This window comes from Petaurus breviceps, unplaced genomic scaffold (assembly GCF_028583685.1).
Source record: "Petaurus breviceps papuanus isolate PSGF00001 unplaced genomic scaffold, PetGlider_PUasm1.0 582, whole genome shotgun sequence".
Lineage (NCBI taxonomy): Eukaryota > Metazoa > Chordata > Mammalia > Diprotodontia > Petauridae > Petaurus > Petaurus breviceps.
In genome coordinates this window covers 13,701,011-13,714,563 of record NW_027186390.1, presented here as the reverse complement: position 1 = coordinate 13,714,563, position 13,553 = coordinate 13,701,011, and the positions used below count along the sequence as shown (strand labels likewise).

At 37.5% G+C, this 13,553-nt stretch overlaps 1 protein-coding gene across 4 annotated transcripts in view; it reads left to right on the top strand.

Moving 5' to 3' along the window:
- GMDS (GDP-mannose 4,6-dehydratase) overlaps positions 1 to 13,553 on the top strand; it is a 799,941-nt gene that overhangs the window by 141,510 nt on the left and 644,878 nt on the right. For all 4 annotated transcript variants that reach the window (XM_069103602.1, XM_069103600.1, XM_069103601.1 and 1 more), the window contains exon 2: positions 8,222 to 8,266. In XM_069103602.1, coding sequence (XP_068959703.1) covers positions 8,222 to 8,266 — 45 coding nt within the window. The remainder of the gene's footprint in view (positions 1 to 8,221; positions 8,267 to 13,553) is intronic.

Here is a 13,553-nt window from a genome sequence, read left to right as displayed (position 1 = left end):
ATTATTATTAATACTATTTTACAAGTAAGTGGGAAATAAGATATACAGGCATTGGGGCATAGAGATCCACTGGAAAAGTCAAAAGGGATATGGGAAAAAATATGGGAGAGCAGATTGGAGGAGCGGATATCCTGTGGGACTGCTATTTTGGGGTGGTGGTCGGGGAAAAATGGGGAGAAAATTTGTAACTCAAAATCTGGCGGAAATGAATGATGTGAATCAGAAGTTAATAAAGCATTAAAAAAAAAAAAAGAAATCAGCACAAATCATCAGTGAAGTCCCAGGACCTCTAAAACCTTCCTCCAGGACTTCTATAAACATACAACCAGAAAATCCTCTTTCAGGGCTTCCAGTAAGGTCCCAAAGCTGCTGTACAAAGTATCACAAACAACATAAACTCAGACAGAGCAGACAAACAGAGTTCCAAGATACTACAAGTTTTCTCCTTGACTCTGCCACCACAAGAGTCCTCTTCTCAGTTCTGCTGTCTCTAGCCTGGGTCTCTCCTTATATATGGCCATTAGCTCCTCCACTTCCTATTGCAGGAGTTCATGAGTTCTAGGGTTCACAAGTTGTGGGGTTCACACATTCTGTTTCTTAATAGACTTGATACAATATTCAAAAGAAACTTGAAGTGAAACAAGGTATTAATTCAATAGTTGAAATAAGGTATGAACTATTTCTGGGCTTGCCGTTACAATTACTTCAATAAAATATGTAGGATTAAAAAGAATGTCGATTATGCTGGATTATAGTTATCAAAATATTTTTAGTAAACCTCTTCCTTTAAGAACTCCTTGTCTCATTCCTCATTTTACAGTTGAAAATCTAAGAATGGTTGTCAGTTTCTCTTGGTTCTGTTTTCACATGCTTGTGCTTTCAAATTTGTAATTGAGGCAGAGGCCCAAAAGTATTTGTAGAGAGGCTTTTCCTTCATCTACTGAGGTCCACAAGATGCAAGTGGGTTCTATCTGCTCCTTCTTCAGCCTTCCTCACACATGGGATAGAAAGCAGGACCCTTCTAATTCTAAAATTTCATTACCTGCTAAAGTAGTAAACTTGGGCATGCATGTTAGTCTCATCCCTAATTCTACCCTAGTGAATGGGAACTTGTTACATGTCATCCACTTTTCTTCTTTTTCTTCAAGATTTCTTAGACGTTAATAGACGTGGGCAAAAGTAGTGTATAGATCATAAGTTCTTAACCTGGCATCCACAAACCCACAAAAGGTCCATGGATAAATTTTAGGACATATTTGAACTTACATGGGTAGAAATTACATTTTGAATTCAATACAGTCACTTTCCTTTGTAACTCCTATGCATTTAATTTCATGGAGTCAGTAACATCATTGTGGGGGGTCCATAGTCTTCATAAAACTGCCAAGGGAGCATGACACAAAAAAAGGGTAAGAACCCCTCATATGAATCTTTACCACTAGTTATGCACTGAAAATGTTATTGATGGCACAAGCAAGGCTGTTTAGATGTTCTAATTTCTAGTTTAGTCCTCAACTTTGTTAATGATTTGAAATTCTGAAGGCCTGACTTGTGAAACTGGATTCATTTTAGTTGTACAAACATCTCTGGAATACAGGCCACATGAAAAGCCCTGTGTCAGGAGCTGCTGAGAAACAGAGTAAAGCTACATCCACCAGGTGGTCTGGAAGGTGGGCCGATGGAGTAGCATGCTCTTGTTGCTGCATTTTCCTTTTCTATGTGAGTCACATGTACAAGGTAAGTCAATAATGGACTGCTTTGCACCTAGAAGTGGCACAAAAAGTGATGGAGAGTGGCTTAACAAGATCCACTGTGAGTGGGCTGCCTTCAGAGGTGATACACTAGAGTTTCATTGATTTTTTATTTTATTTTTGTATTATCTTGCAGGGAACTTAGAGGAAAAAGCCCCTAGTCTAAAATAGCATTAGCAAGTAGTGCTTATTTGTACCACAATGACCTTGGGCATTATAATTAGTGGGAAAAGAGCTTTCTTTAAATCTTAGGAATGGTGGCTCCTTAGAACTACTGTAGTTTTGTTCCAAATGTGGAGCCAAATGGAGGTATTGGTGCTAAAATTATTTAAAATGGTAATTTTACTGAATTTGAAAAATTAGTATGCTATATTAGTAGATTGATGCATGTAATACTAGATTCTATGTAATATAAGACACAATTATATGTAGTATATAATTACATTACATATATTAAATTTTAGTTTTAAGTTTATAGGGTTTCTGATTATAGCAGAGAATTCTTTTCCTGTGTTACCCCCCATTTTTCCTAATTCTTTCTACTGATACTGTCTCCAATAAGGAACGAACCCAAGCTCCCAAATAAAAACAACCATAAAAATCACTCTATGCATAGAGTACCTATTTTTATATGTGTACTTATTTCTCACTTTTAAAGTTATAATTGGTTTAAAGTATTTTTAAAAATTTGCATTTATTTTAATTTAATTAATAAATATTAAGGAGACAGTGGGTACAGTATTAAAAAAAAATACTGGCTCTCAAGTTAGAGTGCCTGGGTACAAATCCCACTTCTGATGATTACCACTTATGTAATTTCTTAATTTCCTTATCTATAAAATAAGGGAATTAGACAAGATGGCATCTGAAGTCTCCTTCTAGCTCTTCATTTCTTATCCTGTCTGCCCTAAAACTATGCGACGTTGTAGCTATTCATAAGCAGTCTCCCATTTTGACAAAATCATGGGCAGGAGTTGTGTTCTTGGTATATAACACTACCTATTTCCACTCACTACTAGCCTTTTCTCCCTCATGTTGCTTAGAAAAGTATTCACAGGTCTGGTGATAATTAGCATGAAGATGGACAGTCTAATATGAGGGAGAAATTTATATTAATTTTAAGTACTCCACAGTCCTTTGGTCAATAGGCTTCATTTCTTCATTTTCTTAAAATGTTACTACTCTCTTTTGGTTGTCCCTAATTTGTTATATTTATAGCAAATGATTAGCCCAATACAATAAGTTTTTTTTTCTGAGTTTACTTTTTTTTTTTTTTAATAAACAACCAGGGTTAAGTAACTTGCTCAAGATTACATGACCAGGTTTTTTTTGTGTGGTTGCCGAGTATCTGAGGTCGGAACCGATCCCAGGTCTCCCAGTGCTGAGGCCAGCATTCTTACTCACTTCACCACCTGGCTGCCCTGAGTTGACTTTTTTTCCCCCTATTATTTCCCCAATGTATTTTTAGTTTTCTAGTGTTTCCTTAAATCTACATTTTGGATTTTTATGTCCTGGGATTTTAGAAATGCTTTTTTTTTTAATACTTACATTTAAGACAATAGTCAGGAAGGAATTTTTAATGAGTTTATGAACTTATTACTAGAAGTTTCCAATTTTGTGTACTTAATTTAATAAGTATAACTTTGGTATTATGCTTATTTATTTGATATTTCAACTTCTGTCGCGCAGTTAGTAATGGCATACTTCATAGATGCATAGTATTGAGAATGAGGGAGGTGGTAGATCCATTGTATTTTGCCTTGGTCAGACCTCATCCTGAATATTGTATTGGGTCATCTCTCCTAATAGAATATGAGAAAATTGAAGGTAGATAGTTTTCATTCTTTGTATTTATGTCCTTATATAATTGACATACACACATATGCATATACTTAAATGCTTCTTTATTGATTGAGGCTGAGTACCACATTTTAGAATATTGATAAGCTATATAGTATATCAGGATGAGGGCAGACAGGATGGGGCGTAGACTTGAAATCATGTCAGATGAGTTGAGAGAAATAGGAATCCTAAGCCTTGAGAAAACATAGATGGCCCGTGATAGTTGTATTTCAGATATTTGGAAGAGTATCATGTGGAATTTTTTGGCCTAGAAGCCAATAGGAATAATTGGGACTCATCAGACTTATTGGACAAGATGTTAAGGGTTTATCTGCTTCCAAGCATGAATGTCCTCTTGAAATAACCTGCTACCAAGTGATGCCAAATTTTGTCAAAAAGTAGGACTTACAAGGTACAGAAACCATGGGACTTTTTCACGGTTTTTGTCTCATCTGAGTTCTATCTATATGTATATAGTGGAGCACATAGGGCAGAAAGAGTCCTAAAGTTCTTGAGTTAAATGTGTGACTATAATGTGATCAAGTGATGCTATAAAAATGGGCATTATGATCGAATCTCTAAGGCATCTTATAAAGAACACTGAACAAGTAGATGTGTGCGAAAAGTAAGTCTGTGCATTCTTGCATTTTTTTAAATTTGGAGATTTTTAACATTTTGGCTCAGGAGCAGGGGGAGAGCTGAGAGGAGGGAGGCGTGTGATTTGAGCTCCTGTTGGTCCACAGTCCCTGAGTCTCACTAGGGATAAGATTGCCAGAGTTTAATGTTGATTATAGGTTCTAAACTTCCATGACATTTTAATCGCTGGTCAGATGACAGTATTCACTGACATCTACTGCTCTGAAAAGAGCAGGAAAAAACAACAACACTTGTTTTGCAAAACTTTTGACTTGCCATGATACTTTATCTCTATGCTGAGCCACATCAATCTGTATTGTGTGCAATGATTACCAGTCAATCAGTTGTGCTGTGTTAGAGCCAGAAACCAGTAGCATTCCCACTTGCTGCCTGTTTCCCACTCATTGTGAAGCTTGTGCCCCTATCACTTGATAGACCTGGAAAGGAAGTGCCGAGGAAGTGAATGCCACTGCTGGTTCAGAATGTTCCAGTGTGGTTGGAAAGTTTGAGAAACGGGCTGGGTGAGAAGAACAAGACCTTATTGACAGGGTTCAATCCTGGTCACGTCTGTTTCACATCAACTCTCTAAATAATCGCAGATTCCCCTACCGGCCCTCCCCCCTCCCCCCCTCCACCTCCCTTCTCTCTTTCTCTCTACAGCATTAGCACTTTCACCTCTGCTTTCTTTCTTTTTTTTTTTTTTTAAAGCAGGTTATGCAGCTATGGTAAAACAGAGCATTTTTACTTTCTCATCCCGAGAGAATTATAAAATGTGTAAATTACAAGGTTACCTGCTTTAAAAAAGAAAAAAAATCTCATTCTTTCCAGGATTTTTCTACTGTATTTTAAAAAAAATTATGAACACTTTTCTACTGAGCCTTTTTTCTTTTTCTTAGATTTATGGAACCACTGATTATGCTAACATTTCCGCTGGTGGCATGGGCAGACCTGGCTTGTCATGGTCTAAGTCAGTATCATAATTTGATTTCTACTGAATTCTAGGCATATAAAAAGCATGTGATAGTGCATATATCATATGAGTGAGAGGAAAACTCTCTCTTCTCCACATAAGTCTATAAACCAGAATATTTATGTCACAGAGTCAGAAGAAAATCTGGTAGAGTTTTAAAAGAACCACAAAATGTGTCTCTCGTATAACGTGCCTTGTTATTCTGCCTGGATTTATGTAGGACTCCTGCATTGATGTAATAAACCCTCTTCTGCCACCCCTGTCATTTTCAAGGCTCCTAGTACATCTCAGATTCCAGCTTTAAGCAAAATGGCTGTTACACATTCTTTCTCTGAAATATTTTGTTAGAACGTTTGAGGGTCAAAGATGGGTTTTAAGCTTTTCTCTTGACTGAAGAATCTGAAGAAAACGGTAACATTCCCCCTCTTTCTTGGTTTTAAACAAATTTCAAATTTCTAGTTTAAGGTCATGGGCAGTTAGGGTTTCTTACTTGATGTTTTTGTAAAACTTGGAGGTGAGTGGTAAGGAAAGGAAACTGCTAAAAGCTGAAGAACAATTTTAAGGATTGATTGAAGAATGTCAGATTATTTCATTTTCTGAGGGAGGTATGTAGTTTTTTTTTATAGTATTGAAGTCATTATCTAGACTAGTGATTTCCTGACTTTTGAAACCTTTTCTTTATTTGTTTAATTTTACAACTTTTGAATAAATATACCACTGTATATAAACATCTTTATTTTAAAATTAAAACTTGACTGTTTTGTATGGATTTTTAAAGAAATTTTGCTATTATCACCTCTTACCTGGGCTATTGTAATAGCCTCTAAATTGGTCTCCTTTTTCTCAGGCTTTTCTTTCTCCAAACTAACCTGTTAATTGAATCTTATATCTTTCCTCCTCTCTTCCCTTTTTAGTGGGACCATGTTCTTTTCTAATATGGTCTGTTGTAATTGCTGCCAAACAGGGCACCTTTCCTCTGTTCTCTCCTTTCTCTGATCTGTCCTTTATATTTTTTCCAAAATAATCTTTTTTAATTCTGAGGGTGATGGTCAATGTAACAATTTCAGCTCCTACTAAAAATTTCAGAGGACTAATGATGGAACATGCAACACTTAACCTTCTCACAGAGAGGAGTAGGACTATGCATGTGTCTGCCCAGACACATATGTATTTTTTTTTTACATAGGCAAGGCAGAAATTTTCATTGTTTGATTGTGTATGTTTGTAACAAGGGTTTTGTTTTTCCTTTGTTCTTATGGGGGGGCAGTGTGGGGAGGAAGGGAGAGAGGATAGTTTACTGATTGAAAAAAATATGAATGCCCCTTTATCCCCAAAAAGCCCCAAATAATCTTTTAAATACATAAGCCTATCACTTTTACTATCCTGCTCAGAAAACTGCAGTGGCACCCTATTATCTAAGGAGTGGTTCCCAGCTTTTTTTTTTTTAAATTTGAGGATACTTTTATAACGTTCAAGGAATATTGTTACTCCAACATGATAGCTGTGTTTTTGGTATACTTGGATTAAGATATAATGCTTAAATAGCTACTATGAATAATTTAGTAATACTTTCAAATGGATTTATATTACATTTGCTCTCTCATCTACATATATTTGAAAAATAGCAATATGTATATGTTTGAAGCATTTTATTCTGTCTATAGAAGGTATATTTACTATTCTTCCCCATTAAGGGTCTTGTGGGCAGAAAATACCTGCTTTTTATTTGTCTCTTCAATGCTTTGCACAGAGTGAATGCTTAATAAATGCCTTTTTAATTTAATGAGATTTTCTCCTTCTTTTCCTCCTCCTTCTCCTCTTTCTTCTTCTAAAAATTGGGGTTGACTCTCCCAGCATCACACGGCCAGTAAGTGTCAAGTTTTGAGGCCAAATTTGAGCTCCGGTCCTCCTGACTCCAGGGCTGGTGCTCTGTCCACTGCACAATCTAGCCACCCCAATAAGATGTACTTCTTGGAATAACATTGCATTCTTCTTTGAGAATGAGGCCTATAGGTTGGGAACTTCTGACCTATTCGGCAATATAGACTCCTTAGCTTGGTTTTTAAAATTCAGTACCATTTGTCCTCAATCAACCTTTCTAGCTTTATGTCTTATTACTCCCCTTCATGCAGTTTGGACAGATCATTCTATTGTCTGTTCCTTAAACTTGGTTTAACATCCCATACCTCTTAAGCATTCCTTCAGTCTTGGAAGTATCCCTCCATACCTGGAAACAAGCTCTCTTATGTCTGCCTTCCAAAATCCTCTTCTTCCAAGGCTCACCTTTGGTGCTACCATATCTGTTAAGCCTTTTTTTCCTGCCAAAAATGTGCACTTCCTCCTTAAAATTCCCTACAGTATATTGTTTGCCTTACTCCTTTGCCTCTATCCTTACAATATACTTAACAGTGTTCAAGTGGAATCCTTTCTAGTAGAACATAGTTTAAGGGCTTGGCATTTTTAATCTTGGTATTCCTAACATCCAACACAACTGTCTGATACAGTGGCAAGAGTACTAACTACCTGGAGTTCGCTGGGCCTGACACCTATGTCATCTTGTACAAGGTAACACTAAATGGCTTCAGAGGGTGCCTTCTTCCCCACAGTTAGGATCCTATGATCCTACGGGATGCTTAATAAATGTTCATTGTTGAATTCCAGTACTTGAAAATATCCTAAGATGTTGCAAAAGGAGTTAAAAATGACTATTTTTCACTGACACCTTCTTGTCTGTTGCAGTTACTTTTTTTAGGTCTTCATGAACAATTGCTAAGCATTAATGTCATTGAAGTGTCCATCATCTTCATATATGATAGTCATGTGTGTATGACCTGTCTAAATCATTCAATCCAAAAGACAGAGGAATCAGTTTCCTCTTAGTTGGAAGTAGAGGGAGATGACTCTTATTCTATTTATTTTCATTGACTGTTAAAAGATGCTTTTCTTAAAGTACTTGGTCTTTTGCAAATGTCCATGCTTGCCATTTTGTATCTAACATTTTCCTATCTCTTTCTCTTCCCAGGATGGTTCGTATTTGGCTGAATTCCTCCTGGAAAAGGGTTATGAGGTGAGTGATTCAATGAGCAAGCACGGCTGATGGAATCATTTGGACCCAGCAGCCTCTAGCTTCCTCTGCTGCTGTCCTCCAGTGTGTGTGTTTTCCACTGAAACCCTGATAACAAGTCAAAGCTCTATTAAAGAATGGCCTGTAATCATGCCAGTTCATTGTGCTATTTATCTTCTGCTATCCACTGGTGGCTTCCCTCTGCTCCTGGGGATTTAACTGCTCTGCACACTTCCCACAGTCTCAGATAAAGCAGCAACGTGTGCGAGTCAAAGCTGTGAAGAATTAAGGAATAATTTATGATGTAATACATTACTTAAAAAAAAAAGCCATTCACAATGAAGTCACTCTTAATTCGGAAATTGCATGGAGCAATAAAAATCTAACTAATCCATGGCAGACTCATGTGAAAAATTTAAACCTAGAGGTTGTTGCTTTCTTTCTATTAGAGAGTCTCTTATTTTTATGGAAATCCTATCTGAGAAGTATTTTGTTGTAATTTTTTCAAGTTCTTAATTTTACTGCTGTAGTGCCTAGAAAATGAGAGTTTTATTTACTGAATTTGATATCAGTTGACATGCAAAGTTTTTGTTTGCCATGTTGCATTTGTTTTGATACTGTTACGCATGACTAATTAATTGAAAGAGTTTCTTTTATGTTAGTAGTGCCCCAGATTGTTGTTCTGAACAAATGTGGAAAAGTAATAGGGTGGCTCATGAATTTTGATACTCTGTAAATGTCTGTGTTAAAGAATGTTGGCTTGTATATTTATTAGAAACATTTCAGTTGCAGATATGTTTCTTAAATGTTCACTTTGGAGTATAATTTAAAAACCAAAGAGATTAGGCCTTTTAGATGCTACAAATAGACATAGTAGGCTATGAGGAAAACGAATATTTTCTCACAATACTAAGCTCATGTCTCTTGATATTTTTTATCTTGATTCAAAAATTACCTTAGTGTATACATGGATTTATTTTTATTTTTTAGAAACTTGACTTCATCAGAGTCTAAAAAGTATGCTGAATCATTCAGTCAAGATGAATTTATTAAGTGCTTAATATGTATGAGACAGTGTGCTAGTAAATACAGGATTTATGGAGGCAAAAACGAGATAATCTCAACCGTCAAGTAGGCAATACAATACAATACAATAGAAAAATCATTGGCTTTGGAGTCAGGGAAGCCAAGTTCAGATATAACCTCTGATGCTTACTGTCTGTGTGACTTTGGGCAAGTCATATAAGTTCTGGGTGTTTTGGTGGCACTGTAAACTTAATTTGAATCAGCAGTATATCATATCAGCCAAATAAAAATATAATATTAACTTTAGCTATATTAATAGAAGCATGAGGTTCATATGATGAGGACTGGTGATCCCCTTAATGTTCTTTGCCCTGCTTTGACCATAGTTTGAGTCAATCCTTGGTTCTACATTTTAGGAATGACATTGAAAAAGCTAGAGCTCATCCATAAAAATGGACCAGGATTGTGAGGAGTCTGGATAATATGGTATTACAAAGATTGTTTGAAGGATCCAGAGATACTTAGTTTGTTGAAGAAAAGACTGAGGGTGGCAGTGGGGAGGGATAGTGTGTAGAATAACTGTATATAATAGTTATATTCTAAGACTATAATGTGGGCAAAGTATTAAACTTGGTAGAACTAGGACTGAGGGTAGAATTAGAAACAAGGAGTAGAAGATATCAAGTGGCAGATAAATTCAGTAAAGGGAAAAAAGTCCTTGACAATTAAAACCATATGAAATTGGAATGTGCTGCCTCTGTCAGTAATTCTTACTAACTAAAGGTCTGAAAAGAGAGGCAGAATGATGATCACTTCCCAGGGATGCTGTAGAGAGATGTACATTTCACTTCAAGAAATATTTATTGACTGCTTATGTGTAAGATACAATACAAAATTTAAATACAAAAATTAAACAGATTTAACTTTCAGGAAGGAATCAATGGGGGGGAAGGACTGGAAGAAGTTAAAACAAAAATTCAGATAGGTAAATGTAAGAAAATAGAGAGAATTAATGGGGAGAGGGAAGGATTAGGGGAAATAGATTAGGAAGGTCTTTACATAGGAGACAGTACCTGAGCTGAACATTGAATGAAGCCAGAGATTGTGAAAAATGTGGAGGGAGAATCAACAAGATTTAGCAACTGATTAGATCTGGGGGATGAAGGAAATAGAGATGCCTCCAGAGTTTCAAAATTAGGTGACTGAAATGATGGCAGGGTACTTAGCAGAAATAGGGAAGTTTGGAAGATGGGTGAATTTCTGGGGAAAGATAGTGAGTTATGTTTTACATGTGTTGAATTTGAGATACTGAGGGGCACCTAGGAGGACTGTCCAGCCATTGGTGATAGGGGGCTCCACTTAATAGGAAGAATTTGAGAAGTCATCTTCTTAGAGATGATAGTTTAGCCTATGTGAAACGTTTGTGTTCATCTAGAGAGTGTGTGTATCTGTATATATAGAGAGAGACAGAGAGAGAGAGAGAGAGAGAGAGAGAAGGATGTTTGCCAGATAGGAATTTGGTGGACGCCAGTCTTAGGGAGATAGATGTTGATTTGATAGATGGCATGGAGTCATACGTAGCTTTGGTATGTAGACTTAGAATCAGGAAGACCTGAGGGTAAATATTGTCTCACATAGTTACTAGCTTTGTGATACTGGGCAAGGTAATGTCTTTGTTTCATTTTTCTCATCTGTAAAATGAGGATAATAATCACACTTACCTCACATGGTTGTGGTGGTGACCAAATGAGATAGCATATATAAAATTCTTTGCAAACCCTTGAAGTTCTTTCTAAATACTTACTATTGTAATTATTTGCAACTGTGTTTGTGGTGGTAAAGAAAGTTTCCTCAATGAGAATTGCCTGTGTCGATTAAATCACTTGTCCTGCACCCTTCTCTGCCAAAGGGCAGCACTTGGGGCTAATGGAGATTAGACAGTGTGCATTTTTGGAGCTAATGGGACCTCACGTGTGACTTCTGGAAGTGGAGAGCAGCAACATCAGTGTATGGGTATACAAGGTGAATCATGGAGCTAACTCAGGATTGGGAAAGCCTGACAGGGTCTGAAAAGTGAGAAGATGAAGATTCTAAGCATTCCAGGGTAAAGGATCAGGTTTCTTTGGACTAAGTTACCATAGGGTCCAGGCAGAGAAGAGAATAAATTGAGGGCAGAGCAACAATGACAGGGCAAAAGGAAAAGGAGCAGTGGAAAAACAAATGTTCATGGTGAAGGTAAAGAATAGGTTTAAGAGGAAAGGGATAGGGAGAGAGTAGGAATGTCACCCTTCTATTAGAAATCCTTCAGGGGCTTTCCATTGCCTCTGGGATGAAATGAAAATTATTTAGTCTTATTTAAAGCTCCTCCTCCTCACATACTGCATGCTCTAATCAAACTATATGCTGCTCTTTGCCCTCCAACTTAAATCCTCACTTCTGTACATTTGCATAAGCCCTCCCTATGCCTATAATGTGCTCTATAGGGTAACTGCTAACTGATGTTCCCACTTGTATCCCTAGCATACCTAGAATGGCTGCTAGCACAGGTTCTTTGATCTGCTTTTCTAAAGGAAAGCAACTCAAAAAGGGTTATCAATCTTACTTTAATCAAACATATATCATTTACCTAGTTCAGGGGAAAAAGTCAGCACCCTGAACTTCAGAGAATACAAACAGAAGTTACAAGCAGACAAAAAATATGGGCAGAGAAAATAACACAATTCAGCAAACCAACAGACAAGGCTTCTAGCTGTCTGAACTTTACATCCATACACAGTTATGAGAGAGAAGCACCAACACCTGGGTTTTCAAAGCAGGGGGGCTCAACAGCTGCCCAGAGTCTCATCTGGCCAAATCACACAACTCTTCCCATAAGTGATCCCCAAGGCAAAACCTCACCTTAGAGCATATATACCCTTCTTCAGTGTCAGAGGACATCACAATCCTCATGACCCACTGCCTAATTACAAAGTAACAAGGTGTGGGTATTCCTGAAAAACAAGCCTTCCCCAAGCAAGCTTCTTCTGTTGGGCTCTGCTCCACCCTTCAGCAAACTCCTCCCACCACAGGCTCCATGTGACCACACTCAGCCTGTTAGAGGAAAGAGTTTATTTTCAAATCAAGGGAAGTCCTCAAGTTGCTTTAGGCTTATTAAGGGGCAGGGAAGATCTTCAAATTTCTTTGCCATTACACCACTCTAACAGGGCTTGTTATGATGAAACATGGCTTCACAGTCAATAAGTCAATTAACAAGTATTTATTTATTAGGTGATTACTATGTGCCAGGTACTGTGCTAAGTTCTGGGGATAACAAACAAAAGGCTAAATGTGGTCTTTGTCCTCATGAAGCTCACACATGAGAGACAACAATTATATATATTCAAGGTAAATACAGTGTAAATGGGAGATAATCTCAGATGGAGAAATGAATGATAGAGCTGAAAAGGCTTCTTGCAGAACATAGAATTGAGACTTGGAGGAAGCCAAGAGGCAGAGGTGAGGAGGGAGAACATGTCAGGCATAGAATGATCAGTGAAAAGGCCTCAGGTTAGGGGATGAATGTCTTCTTTGAGGAGCAGTAAGCTCAATTTGGCTGGATTATAAAGTATATGGAGGGGAGTAAAGTACAAGAAGACTTGATAGAAAGGAGCCTGGAGGTAGTAGGGAGCCTTTGGAGTAGGTAGGTGTTCATGTTGGCTGCTGAATGATGAACTGGAATGCGGAGAGACTTGAGGCAGGAACACCAACCAGAAGCCCTGGAGTGAGGGGATAAGCACCTGGAATCAGGTGGCAGTTATGTGAGTGGAGAGAAGAGGAGTTGGATGAAAGATATTTTGAAGAGAGAAATAACAAGATTTGGAAATTGACTGGAAATGTGGGCTTAGTCAAAGTGAGGAATCAATGAGAAAAAAGTTGTGACCCTGGATTCCTGGGAGTATTTCAGAAGAGGGGAATGTTTGGGGTAAAAAGACAGTGAATTCTGTTTTGGACTCCCTAAGTTTGAGATTCCTATAGATATTCAGCTTTAGATGTCCAAGGGGCAATTGATTTGAGACTGCAGTTCAGAAGAGAGATTAGGTCTAGATACATAATGAGGATCATCATCAGAGAGTTGACAGCTGAGTGCATGGGTGCCAGTCAGATCACCAAATAGGATAATGTAAAGAGAGAAGAGAAGAGGGCCTAGGAAAGAGCCTTAGGAGATTTATATGGTGAATAGGCATCACCTAGTTGACAAACTTAAGAGAGGAGTATCCAGGAAGAG